This window comes from Pygoscelis adeliae, unplaced genomic scaffold, assembly GCF_000699105.1.
Source record: "Pygoscelis adeliae isolate BGI_AS28 unplaced genomic scaffold, ASM69910v1 Scaffold166, whole genome shotgun sequence".
In the NCBI taxonomy this organism is placed as follows: domain Eukaryota; kingdom Metazoa; phylum Chordata; class Aves; order Sphenisciformes; family Spheniscidae; genus Pygoscelis; species Pygoscelis adeliae.
This window is the reverse complement of record NW_008825156.1, coordinates 4,430,076-4,444,603: the sequence shown is the minus strand read 5'-3', so window position 1 is coordinate 4,444,603 and position 14,528 is coordinate 4,430,076. Positions and strand designations below refer to the sequence as shown.

The 14,528-nt window shown below is 37.0% G+C and overlaps 1 protein-coding gene across 6 annotated transcripts in view; it reads right to left on the bottom strand.

Moving 5' to 3' along the window:
• SOX6 (SRY (sex determining region Y)-box 6) overlaps positions 1–14,528 on the bottom strand; it is a 375,092-nt gene that overhangs the window by 143,987 nt on the left and 216,577 nt on the right. For all 6 annotated transcript variants that reach the window (XM_009328553.1, XM_009328554.1, XM_009328559.1 and 3 more), the window contains 2 exons: positions 5,386–5,558; positions 1,772–1,840 (listed from right to left, as the gene is read on the bottom strand). In XM_009328553.1, the coding sequence (XP_009326828.1) occupies positions 1,772–1,840; positions 5,386–5,558 (242 nt within the window). The remainder of the gene's footprint in view (positions 1–1,771; positions 1,841–5,385; positions 5,559–14,528) is intronic.

Below are 14,528 nucleotides of genomic sequence, written 5' to 3'. Positions count from 1 at the left end.
TCCTTGGGCAATGAGATGCCCACTACCAATCTGGCTAACAAGCTGGGAGAGGAAACAGTCCTCACTGCCTCAAATACACAGATTAGATTCATGTAAATATAAGGATAAATAAAGAGGCCAAACTAGTGAGGAACTATGCAATAAAAGTAGCTTATATTGGCAAGAATTTTGAAACAAATATAGGGAAGGATCATCAAGAAATAATTTAGCTCACATGAACAGAACAATCATTAAAACACTTCTTTCCATATACGTTTAGGAAAGGATGCGAAAGAAAACTTGTGGAGGCTTCAGCACTATGTAAGAGGAAAATTGTGAGTGAACAAGAAAATGAACCTACAACCTATTCTAAAATGAACCTGCAACCTATTCTAAGACTGCTTTTCCCCAGAGTCAGTGGAAGGGTAAAGCTACTGGGAAGTACTGAGTGAGCTGAAACATAAAGTACCTTTAAAGTTTTTACTACAGAGCAGAATACTTCCCAGTAAAACATACCCACATTCTCCAAATAGGAATAAAAATTACGTGGTCATGTTTCCTCTTTCTATGTCCTAATTTCTAAAGGAATTTAAAAAATTAGAAATTTCTCATGCAAATAGCTGTTCTGTTTAGCAGACTTGGCTATGTTTCAATCTTAGCTTTTATGCCAAGTAAATTTTTTTTTTACATGATTCTTTGTTTTTTGAAGCCAGACTTGCAAATAACACCAGAAGATGGTGTATTTTTTCCTTTCACTATTCTTATGTCTCTTCCATCCTTTATGTACACCTAATATGAACATGCAGTCTTCCATTAGGCAATGACAATAATGGTGCTTTAAAATTCAATTGTCTCTCTCATCCCAGGTATCAACACATTTATATGTGTTAATTGAATTCCTTAAAGTGTAACTGAAACTGCATTACAATATTTGCAAAAGCATTTACATGCATTCCTTTGGGATGAGGGAAGGAAAAACTTCAGTTTTGACATCTAGTAACGTGGCAATCAGCTGATTAAGGAAAAAAACTGATAGTCCAAGCTTATAAGAAATGATCGGCAGCACAATCATCTGTCAGAACAAACCAAAATATTTCCATCAAAGAACAGGCCCATGGAAATGCTTTCAAACAAAGTGGGAAGCAGAGAAGGGAATACAGTGACATGTCAATAATGCTTCTACCTACATGTCACTCCCTACACGCATATATTTGTGCAGAGTTAAACCAGGTCCTGAGTACAAGCACAGATAATTGAATACCTCCAGAACACTCCCAGATCCACGAAGGTACAGTTACTCCAAAGATACATGGGACACATACACCTGTGGGTCTTTGTACATGAGCAGACTGGTCCCAGGGACTTAGTACTGTCTCAATGTCTATTATCCTATTCTATAGCTGTTTGCTTTAGTTAATGAAATGGAAAACATTCTTCTAACCCTCTTATAAAGCCAATTTTGCCTTTGTAGAATAAGGAATTCTATAAACAATAATTGAGACTCTGCTTTTACTTCACACAATACAAGTCAAACTGATTGCAGATTTCAGAATTAAATGACAAGATTTAAGAAATAGTTCATAACTTTCAGAAGAAAATTCTGCTTAGTAAAGAAAAGCTCTTTCCACCAAAAATACCTTTGACGATAATTTTCAAAGACACAAAGACCCTCCATAAAGACCATCTTTACTGAGGCTTGTTAGTAAGGCATGTGGCTGCTTTATTTTAGATCCTTCCCTCTCCATAAATGGAATTTAAATATAATCAGAAGAGAGCAATAAAACACACTGACCTGAATTTGCTGCTGCAGTAGATTGATTTTGTGCTGCTGTTGCAGAAGTTGCTGCTGTTGTCTTGCAATCTATTAGAAATAAAATTGCCATTAAATTAAAACAGTAATATTGAAACTTCAATATTATGAGTGAAAAACTTCTTATTAGTTATTCTTTATTCTATTTTTATTAAGCATCATTTATTTTTTAAATAAGAGGTATCTGTATATGTGACAAACATTTTAAATTTAAATACAACATAAAAATCTAGTTAGCCAGTAAGAAATATGTATTTTAAACACTTAGACCCCAACTCTGCAAAGCATAGAAATATGCGTTTAGCTGTGTGCATGTGAATAATCTCATCACTATTCAACAAAGCATTTAAGCCCGTGGTGATCTTTGACTATGATGCATTACTGTTAGCTACAATGGGAATGAAACACATGCTTAAAATTAAGTGCTTTGCTGAATGGGGATGGGATTACTCAGGTGCTTAAGGTTAAACACACATTTTCCTGCTTTGCTGAACTGGAGCCTTAGCTAATATTTATAGATATTTTGCTATTCAGCACAAGCTCCTAGGACAAGCTTCTCTAACTTCATTCACAATGAGCAGCACATTACTTCTCTTGTAAATCTCAAAGTCTTCTGTGGAACTACTCAAGGAAGTAGGGTGTCATTCTGTGTAAAAGCAGTACCTAATGCTCAGTAAGTCATCCTCAGCACAACCCTGTGAAAGATGTAGACATTCTTACCCCCATTTGTTAGATTCAGTAAGGGATCTGGAGGGTAAAGGTTCACTATATCCCTTCTCTAACATAGATGGAGAGAAGCAAGTGTTTGGGGCAGTGAGTGCTAAGAGACTAATGAGAGAGAATCTGTCCCAGACACACCCCCAGTTCCCACGAACCATCCAAAATCAGCATGCAAGAACAGAAGAGAGATAGGATCCTGCCCTCAGACCACACAGCTGCTCCCTGCAATGAGTAACATGGACTGCAGCTAGGGGGGGATGCTACAGGGAGCTGGGGGAACAACTGGACTTCAGCTTTAGAAGGGCAACTGTGCAGCGGACTGAAACAAGGACAAGATTTGTGTTTCCTGGAAACCCCAGCCTCAGCAACTTCTGCTACCTTCATTTCTTAAGTATAATTTCCCCTCCTATAAATATTTATCTAGAGCAGAGGAACCACATAAAATGGCAAGAAGTTGGTGACAACGGTAGCTTGGTCACTCGAGCCCACTGTTTCAGTTTTGGCAAAAACCCTCCTGGTCCCCTTCCCCACCATCTTCCAGGCACACTTACTCTCTCTGTTACAGAGAAAACTAAGTAAAAAGTTTTTATGATAAAAAAATTACAGAAATGCAGCAAGACTGATTTGGAAATAAACAATCACATAGTTTTAGTGCAAACTGTTCAGATTAACTCCTAAGGAATCTGCAGTTACATATTAACAGCTTGTAATTGTGCACACACAGAGATCAAGTCTGTCATTTCTTTAATCTCTCACTTTGTCTCCTGGAAATAGCTCTGTCATTTTTTTTCACTGCTACAGTTAAAATTCACTTTTGTATGGGAGACCAACACAAAATTCATACATATTTTAAGTCTTGCATATGGCCTCAAAGAGACAATTTGAGGTCTATGTGACTCTGGGGCTGGATCAAGGCAAAGTGCTGCACAGAAAAGGAATCAAGCAACTATCATAGCCCACTACACTGATGCTTGTACCAGGGATCAAACTCCCTATATGAGCCTGGTGTTCAAATATTTCTGGATAAATCTCCCAGTAAAGTCAATAAAAATATGGTGAATGAAGACTGAAGAAGCAGGCCCTGGTCTGCTAGTGAAAAAGGTAGTTCAAACAGAGCTAGCTGCCTGTGTGCCCAGGTAACCTAGGGGCAGGTCCTAGGACCTCAGGTCATCTTTTGTGAAATCAGTGGTCAGCAATAGCATCTATGCTTGGAAAAGCAACTCTAATGGTAACTGTGCTACAGAGAATATTAAAAAACCTGTATGAGTGCTTGAGTTACTATTTTTAATGAGTAACACACCAGTTGTGCTATTCCATCTTAGAAGTGTAGTGCTTGTCACTAAAGATAAGCTCTGTCGGGTTTAGATCCACATTGTACCTGCTGCTAAAATCTCAGTGAAGGTAATAGAAAGATTATCATAATATTCAGCTTCAGGAAGGAATTATTTGTAATTTCACATTGAAATCAGACACTGCATGGAGCTGCATCATGGCTTTTTCTTTCCAAGTGCTGTATCTTTTTTCACAGATAGACAGTATCCTATGTCCAGAATTGTTTGGAGCTGCTGGTGACCTGGCTGCTACTTAACATGGGAAGTTATAGCCAAGGCAAGGATGAGATCTTTGTTTACACGTGCAAAGGCACTGATCTGCCGGAGTTCAGACTGTTTGTGAACAGCTTTTTGTACCTGTATGTACAATATAGTACCATTTGAATAGGCATTTCCTGATGAAAACCAGAAATATACCACGAAGCATCTAATGCCAATGGTTCCTCTTAGATGGAATAGTACTGTGATAGAAAATGTATCCAATACCCCGCAATGCAATTACCATAGCATAGCCTTGATGTATAGGCTTGACACAGTAAAGTAGGGTACACAGGCACCATGTGGCTCAAATTCTGAATTTTATTTGCCTATCGGTTGAGCTACATGCTCGCTTCATTGAGCATGACAACCTAGTTTTAAGTGTCATTTAATTTTCATTTTGAAATATAATTACAAAGTGTTCACTGTAAGATATCACTCGTCTGCAAATGTGTCAAGATTAATTTGTGCTAGCTTATTCACAAGTGTCAATAGTTAATTACTGTGTCATCTCTGGATGGCTAAATGACATTCTAACTTCTGATTTTTTACAGTGTTCCTTTATGTTATTTTCCATTAGGGGATGAGTCCATATTCCTACATGTGGGCAAATACTCAAGCACATAAAATACCAGACGTCACAACTCATTAAAATCAACAGAGCATATATTGCTGTATATATCCTATAAAATACGTTTAACTGAAAAGATAATTCTAGTAATAATGTCAGATTCCTAAAAACCACACATTAATTTGGATCTGTCTGATCTAATGCCTAGGGAACTAGTGTATGGGATCACTGTTGTTACACTTTTGTACAATGAGAAAAGGACAGCTCCTTGGACAACCACATCTTTAAAAAGAAAAAAAAAAAAGAAAAACCACAACACAAACAAACAAATCAAACCTTACTTGTAGAACATATTTGAAGGTTTGAGGATGCCTAAGGTTTTATTCAATTATTTTCTTGTCAAAAAGACACAGAGTTAAATAATGGTTATAGTCTGGCTTATTTGGAACTCCCAAAATTGCATCTCAGTGCAAGAAACATGAACTGTGAAATCTATCAAATGCCAGTTATTCTAGGAAAGAAATTATTTAAATGTCCACACCCACTTTTTTCCTCAGAGTCCTATAATATTTCCTCTTTCTGGAAAAAGATGTAATTTCTGAAGATATTTAAGATCTTTTATCAAAAAAAGATGAAAGGAAACACCAAGTAGAACAGTGTTTATGATAAGCATTCTGCATGAAACATTTTCACAGGTTTCTTTCTTGGAGCCTCACCTGTTCTTGCTGTTGGCGAGCAAGGTCCATTTGCTGCCGTTGTTTTTCAATTTGTGAGGCTGCCAACTTTTTCTGTTCATCATGGGCAGCCAGGAGCTGCTCCCGTAAGCTGATCAGCTGGGTGATCATAGTAGAGAGCTGTCGCTCTTTTTCTGCCAGGCTTTCTGGTGTACCTAAATGTGCAGGAAAGATGTACTGTAAATATGAGATAGACAATAATTACCAAGCAATATTCACAAAAAAAAAAAAGGCTGAATCACCAACATGGTTATTTCAAGTGGCAGCTTGAATATATATTTTACTAACAAATCCCAAAAGAATCTAGCACATAGCTTTGCTGTGCTCTAAGCACTGGAGGATACAACAAAAATTGGAGCAGAAAAGATATAGAGGATTTCTTCTTTTCTGACAGGAGTAATTAACGATGCACTGTGTACAAATCCCTGTATCTTTTCCATCTAAATCTGCCCAATGTGATAAATACATTCACAGTTTATTAGACATAATTTTCCTTCACTTTATACATTTTGTTGTTTTTTTCCCCAAGTATGTAAAAGTGCTAAAAAAAAATTAAAATATGCTGTTCAGTGGAAGAAGCAGTTTAATAGTTTATTGATCATTTCTCTAAAATACCCATATATCTGGTAGGTCGTTTGGGTAAATGTAAGCTTTGGTTATGGAATGTGTATTAAAAATCAGCTCTACTTGTCCCTAAGAGAAATGGCTAACCTGAGAAAATGGCTTAAAAATGTTCATTTAACTTTCAAAGTTTACTCTACAGAGAGTACTTAATTAATATGAAACTACGGTACATTTATTCTTTGCACTAATGATGCTTAATGGTCTGTTTATGGGTAAATTGCATGGGTCTCCTAAGTAGAGAGTACAGGGTCCTTTTGCAAATCAATCCAAAAATATCCTGTCTTACATGTGAACATATTATTCTGTCACAAACAGCAATGTCAGCTCCTGTATTTGAGCCATACACTGCATCTCCTTTTGTGAGCATCTCAGACCCACAGCTCTATAAGAGGTAATCTAATTACAGTAAGGCAGCAGTTCAGGAATATTGGAAGAGCATCTGAAAGAGGTTTACAGTTGGAAGTGGGATAAATGAAACAATTTGATGTTGTACAGGAGAACTGAGAGTTAGAGAAGAAGCGAACCAAATCAAGAACTAGTCAGGTCTGCAGTCTGCCACAATGATATGAAAAGTGGCACAAAAGAGAGGGTATTTGCATCCTTCCTTTCCTCCATTCACAATAGAGGACTGTGATAAAGAAGTCAGAGGACTTTTGAAGAGGAAGAAAATGTGTGAGGAACAGGACCTGGGAGGGAATGGAGAAACTGTCACCAAAATTATGACTCCACCTTCTTCCCAGGAGTAAGATGGATATCTTCTAGGGAAGAGAAGAAAGAGGTTGACAGGTTTCATAAGGAGAGGGAAGACAAAACAGACTCCTGCCAAACAGGTCACAAACCCAAAATGCTCTACTACTTACATCATGCTATGATAGGACCAATATTATTCTTAAACAGAATTTCATTTGCAAAAGCAGCATACAAGAAAACCTCTGTCTGTAATGGCTTTCTGTGGAAAAAGAGACTGCATGGCTTAAGTAATTCACTCTAAACAAAGCAAACTCCCAGAAACAAAGGGTACCTCTTTTTCTGTACATTTCTTAATTGATTTAACAACATAAAGTACTGAAAATATTCAGTTTCTTAGTCACTATTAACTATCTTAGTTTTAAAAGAGTCTGCAACAAACTAGTGTTTCGGTACCCTGTAATGCCAAATCTTAATTCAGTATACATGTGACACAGGCCTCCGGACAAGGAAAAATGAGTAACTTCTGTTGTAGTAGAAGTTTTAGAAATGGTTAGCAATTTTCTTAGTCACAAGAAGTATAATGGACGCATGAAGTTAAACCTGAAGGACACTCTACCATTCAAGACTAACTTATTGCAAAACTTTAGTGTGATATGCATGACTGAAGCAATAAAAGAGTTCTGTGCAAAAAGCTGTTTCAAAACAACAACAAAAAAAGATTTTTGAAAGTAAGCTTAGGCAGGTATGTGGCCAGGAAAATATCTGCACTGAAGGTGCTGCCTTGCCAGGATCTATTAGCTTGTACTGAGCTACACACTGTTGACATCAGTTCAATTATCTGCAACTTCAGTATAGACTTACCTTAATCCTCTTAACCTCCGTTATTCAGTCTTGAAGATTTTGCACCATGTATCAAAGGTTATTTAGGTGCTTTTGGGTATGTTATTGTATGCCGAAACTCATTTTCACAGATAAAAGACCGTTCTTCCAAAGAAAAATTCCCTTACCCATCATGACTAGAAGAGATCAACCACTCCACCTATTTTAGAAAGCCAATGGGAAGCAACCTGCTTCCTCAAATGACACTCGCTGCCATCCACTGCCACCTGGGAAACCACAGCTTGAGACTTGCACATGTGTCAAGCAGTTTTGGCATTGTAATGCAGGCCCCTGATCTTACAGTCATAAAATATTTTACATACCCAAAGCAGATATTAATCTCCTGCTCCATTTCCATATTATTCTGTACACTTTGTACTTGCTTCATAATATGAGTAGAAAGCTACCAAAAAGAGTGCCTTCTAAGGCTACAAAATTTGATTGTTTTGTTATGATTAGTTAGAACCATTTGATATAGTTGCAGAAAATTGATAAGGTAATTTCTTTTTCTTTTTTTCTGAATTTTATACAATAGCAGGCAGAAGTAACTGTTCTTATTCAGGAATTCATAGTAATTGTTTTTCTCTCCTTCTCCCCCTCAGAGAAACATACCTGAAATGAATGACCCCATTTAAAGTACTATACTCTTTAATTTGTACTGTGCTATGTACTCCAACAACAGAATAGAACTGATGACCATAAAATGTACACTGTGCTCCTGGAAAATAACGAGACCTCCATGAAGCTGCAAGACACCTAACCGAACACTGCTCAAGACAAGAAAAAGCATAAGATGCAGAATGTTGTTGTATGAACAGTATGGGGGAGGTATAATTTAAATTTAGAGTGGAAAATCCCAACCATTATTTTATAGTTTAAATACCAATAAAAAACAACTTGCTCAGAATGCAGACCAGATTGAGCTGATCTGGCTGGGCCAAGAGAGGTCATCAGTAGCTGTGTGCCATCATCATCTGTTTTGCATCCACTTACTGCAGCAAGCAATGAGATTCCTAAACTCATTACCAGTAAATAAACAACTTCTGCTGACTAAAAATATCTATAAATAAAACAAAAATATAGGTATCTGTAAAATGTATTTGCCATAAAACCAGATAAAACAAAAAGCTTAGTAAAAAATATACAGTAAATATGCCAGCTTCCGTAAAATATTATATATCACGGCTCGCTCTCTGTTCTAATCGTATTCTCTTACTCCAAAGACAGCAGTGCATTTTTTTTTTCCATGGGGTCTTCCTTATCCCCAAAACACATCTGTCTTGAGTTTCTCTCAGATTTGTCAGGTGGATCAGTGCTCCCCAGGGCCTGCTCCATCTGAAGTATTTTAATTTGACTAAACACCTGATTTATTTTATCTCTCCGATGAGAAAGGCAGTTTGTCTTAATAGAGCCTGTCAGCCTACAGTCCCATTCGCGGCAATTTACAGGCAGCCAGGGATGCTGGAAAAGAAGAGTGCTGTGATTCTGTATTTTATCCTCCTCCAGAAAGCACCTAAAAGCAGCTATTCACTGCTACTGCATGTGGCATTTTAGAACTGAATTAGCTTTTTATTCAAGTAACTACACTTGTTGTGAATAGCTTATCTGTAAAATTGCTACATTCACTACTGATTTTATTAACCTTTGGCTCTATCACAAAATGGTCTTCAGTTAGGAAAGACCTTTAAAATTGACACATTTTTCTTAGGGGCCTTTATTTCAGTGACTTCAGATATACTGAATTTGATCCATTGACTCCCTTTACCAGCAGTATTTAAAATTTTGAGTGTTGGTGGGAAGTCGATAGTGTTTAAGGACTTCTTTTTTAAATGAAAATATAACAGTCTTATCACAAGTTCAGAAAAAAATAGTTATTTGTGACAGTCCCTTGGTCATATATTCTTGCCTTTGTGATTATAATCATAAGCTGAAAAATAATTTGATTGTAGCAACGTTTTAATTTTTCCATGTGTGCTCTTTGTTTTACCCTTTTTTCTTGTATGGATTTGAGCACAAATTGAGGTAAAATGGTCAGATTGAACAGAACTAAGGCATCAAAGAGAACTTGAGAAATTCTGGTCATAGGTCAATCTAACCAGGAGTGAGAAAATAAAAAGTAGCTATAAATCTGCTGAAAAAGAGAGAAGAGTTCAACTTGTGGTCTAAAATTACATGTAGAAAGAATTCTGCTTGTGGCAAAAACCTACCTTTTAAAACTGATCACAATACTACATGATTTCTGGTACAGAGAGTAATAGAAAGATCATTGTATGTCTTACAATAAAATGCATTTAATAAAAATCTTAAATATCATCTTGCATTTTATCTACCTAGATTTCTTTACGCATTGCAAAAAGAGATTAAAAATCTAGTATCCTGTAAGTATAGATACATAATATAACTATAGTTCCTATAACAATCTCTGGTTTACCACCTTAAAACACTTCTGTTACCTCTTACTATATATTCAGTCTATATACAGATGTAGCTGCATGTCAAAAAACACAGGAGGCTTTTCAATGTTAAATTTGGAACTGTCCTTCTGGCAAGTTGTCATGACATAGAGGCAGAGTAATAACTGCTGGTAAAGGAAAAAAATAAGCAGGAATAACAAAAAATAGACTTCTAGACTTACATAGTATAATGTAAACTAATCTCTGACACTCAGCAAAAGAAAACAAGATAAACCACATATTCTATCAAGTGAATAAAAGACAAAATACCGGAGTCATAAATAAGCCAAAAATTTATAGGCGTGATCCAAAGCTTGCCGAAGTAGGATTCTTAGCTGTGACACTAAATTACTGTGGATTCTTGAATGTGCTTGCCTTAGTTTCCCAATGGGAACACAAAGTAAAACACTACCAATCAGAGGTTTTTATGCCCGGTTAGTTAATTCTTCTGAAGTGCTTTGAGATCTTTGCATGGAATCTCTACACAGCTGCAAAGTATTATTGGTTCTCTTGAATTCTGTGATTAGTGTAGAGCATGACAAATATCATCCTTGTTTATGCACTGCATCTAAACTAACTTTTGCCCCATATACTTACAGGAAATACAAATTAATAAATCACAAATGATTACTCCTGTTATGTTTTTAGAATAAACACGTAGTGTGACTTTTATGAAATCAAGACACAGTAAAGCAAGAAAGTGTGGACTTTGCCAGAAACTAAGAAGGGCTTTAAATCACATAACTGCAGTTCCAAAGTATCATCAACCAAAGCAATTCAACCAACAATCAAAAATGATTTTGAATTAAGTTAAGCAATTTCAGCATTTAAAAAAAAAAAAAAGTCTTTACAAATCAATTCCTCTAATAGGTTTTGGGTTTTTTTTATTTATGGACATTGTTTGAAAAGAAAGCAAAAACACAATGCTAGACATAAAAGAAAGTGTATTTGATCTTAGCTGCCCAGAGATAACCTGGTTAAACCATTCTGTCTAACACGGCAGTCTGCAGCACGCATCAGATAGGCTGTGATGTCTCTACTTCACAGGCTCTGTCCAGCATTTAGCATTTACCCTTTTTTGATTGGGTCACCTTTTAAATGCCACAAAATAGGGCAGCAAAAGTCAACAAAAATAAACAGGGAAAACAGAAGAAAGTAACAATCTAATGGAAGGGCTTCGGAGATAAAAGTCACTTTGTGAGGCAGACTAAGGAGCCCCCTTGCCATTGCAATAGCATCTAATTTGAGTTCTAACTCCAACAGCAGTTTAAAAAGCTTTCCACTCTAAAGGGCCCCAAGTGCATCATAAAGATAAAGCATTTCAGTAGAAAACAGCCACAAAGACCTCTATTATCTTATCAGTCTTTGGTTGCAACAGCTGAACCAATATGACTAAGTTCTGAATGACTTTTTTTTCCCCTTCTTTTTATAACACTAGAATACTGGAATTTCTTTATTTCATGATCAGTTAGCAATTGTTGATGTTCCCATATGCTACTGTCCAGTCCTTAGTCAATAAAAAGTTTTATAAATGCTTCCATTGTGCTTTGTAGCATCCCAGTGCAGAAGGCAGCACAGCAAACATGTCCAGCATGCAAACCACACCGGATAGCTTCTCTTGTGAAGGTGTGAGATCCACCCCCCCAGCTTTCTTATGTCTCAAAATGATTCTGTGTCTTAAGCTTTGAGCAAGGAAAAATTAATACTCTGTCCATAAACAGTAACAGGAATTAATATTAGGAACTACTGAAAATATTCTGTAGAGCAAAATCTGTTTGTCAGGTTTAGAAAAACAAAGGGCAGCTTAAGTTAGCTATGCTTATGAGAACGATGAAAACGCTTTACTGATAATCTGCAGGATTCGTCCTAGTTTCACATACACTAAACTTCAGATGCTTAAGCTGTTTCTTAGGTGGGAGCGATTTGAAACTAATATGATTCACAGAACAGGAGAGTTTTAATACAATCCTGAACTTATCATAGGCCAGACTGTCTTTTCTAGACTAGCCATAAAATTGCAGGTAGCAGAGTGAAAATTAAACTACCTCAGCGAGGTCATGATGACCCTTCATTTTCCCATGTCAGTATGCCCACAGACAGGTAAGGGAGAGGGCAGGGACCCACGACTGCGGGGCTAGCTGCACCTCCACCACCACAGCCGCCTCTCTGGCTCTGTGCAAACTGAGCTGCTGGCATGTCTCACAGGAATCATCAGGGTCCTGCACCCACCGCCATTTAGTTTGGATCATACCAAGGCTTTCATCCAGTCCACACATATGTCTTGCCTAACCAGGGGGAGACAGTATACGTGCAGAAGAGCGATGCACATCCAGCTCTCTCCCTGACATTGAGCTGAGATAAAGACAGGAGTCCCTGGGCCCAAGTGCCCTCATAGGCCCTCACTTTATCATTGCATCTCTGAGTGTTCAAGTTCAACTCTACCCTATTCGACCATTTAAAGTGTCACACTGTTGGTTTTTCCCTTCTCAAAATAATTTTAAGGATTCACCCTTCTTCAGACCTCACAAATTGCAGAACAGTTTATTCTGCATTAAGAACAAACAAGTCACAGGAATGTATATAGTAATCCAGCTGAATATTTCCCCTGAAGATTTGCCATCACCCGATGGCAACTGAGGCAGGCTTACCTGCCTTAGCATTTCCCAGCAAATGCTTGTACCTTAGCTTTGCTCCTGGAAATAACCACCTCTTCTGAGACAATGTTTCTTTCATGGCCTTTAACATTTTTTGATCTCATGTGTTTGCTGGACTTTTTGTTCTTGCGTTGTTTCTTAGCAATTCGCAAGTGTTTCCTGAGGAGTATCTTTTATTCAGAGGTTTTCTTCCTTGACTGTTTTTCACAACAGTTCTAATCAAAGTAAACCAATACATTCAAAAGAAAGACACTGCAGTGACCGGATCAACATAAACTGTTCACAAGTTACTACCAAACAGTTCCAAACCTGTCAAAGTAACCTGCTAGGCAAAGGATTGGATTGCGTAGTGCCTGGTCAGCTCATGGAGCAGCACAATGATACGTTGCCCCATTTTTAGGGCTGTAGTGAATCCACAGTTGAGTCCTAAAATGTAATCCACGTCAGGAATGTAGGAAAGAATGTGATGTTAGCCAGAGCTAGACCTCCCCCTCCTCCAAACCGGCACCCAGTAAAAAGCAGAATTCCAACAAATCTCTTGGACTCCTTACTTTTTCACACACATGAAAAGAAGAACTCTATCTGACATAAGCCTTGGAGGACTTTAACTATGTTTAGAGATTTTGTTACTGTCTCATATACACAATTCTACTTTAGTATTGTTTGCTACTTTAAAAAAATAAAAAAAATACTTTAGCCAGTTTCTTAAAATTACTCTTGGATTCCAGAAGAACTTGTCACCTTGCATTCTAAATAATACTAGAAGTACATATTAAGTGTTAATTCAAGTACATATTAAGTGTTAATTCATGCATGTGCATGCGGAAGAAAGAAGACGACAATTTTTTGAATAAATTATTCCTAGGTTTTTTCAGCAGCAAGTAGAGATTTGTTTATGAATGCTTTAGTGCTTTCAGTGGGTTTAGAAATGCTTCATATATACTCAATATGAGCTGTTCAGACTCTATGTGGAAAAAATGTGATAATACTGGATATAGATAGAGAAATACCTATTATACATTGCAACTAAAAACTCACAGCCAACCTGTTCTTGTGGAATTAGAATATAATGATATAGCAGAGGCCACAGGCTGTGAGTAATCTGTAAAGTGATACAAACACTAAAATATGATGTAAAGAGAAAAGAAAAATGAGTAGTTTTATTTTGTTAACTGAGAAGACTGTAGCCCAGGGCATAACACACCAAAATAAAATTAACATGGTCGTATTATATAGAGAGCAAAATTTGCATTATTATTATTGACTTTAATGCTCAATTCCAATGTTTTTAAAGTAAAAAAATTTACAAACAAGAGAGGAGGAAAGATGGACCATCCATTTAAGGTACTCGCTCAGGACTTGAGAGCACTGAAAAAATATCCTGACCTTCAGGTTTAGTTTTTCCCATTTAAATACAGACGACAGTACTTCCCTAGATCAGGGACGGGGAAGGGGAGGAGGATGTTATTCTGAGGATAGGAACAGTAAAGATTCCAAACTGTATTTGTGGGCCATATAACAGAAGGATATAGTAGATTAAAAAATAAAAAATCCAAAGGATAAAGGAGGTATTGGAAGGGAAAAGAACTGATAGGAAAAAAAAGAAAGTCTAACCGTCATGTAATTATATAACAGTTTCTCTTCTGTAGAAAACTAAACTGAGATGTCAACAACTGTGTTAATAAGGATAGCAGAAATACTTAAAAGTCACAGTAGGATTAAACTGTCAGGATTGGAACCTTCTCTGTGCAAACATCCCCACGCAGATCACATTTGCCAGGGTTTTTTTTGTGGTAGTATCTTAAGTTAAAATGGCGCAAGATTG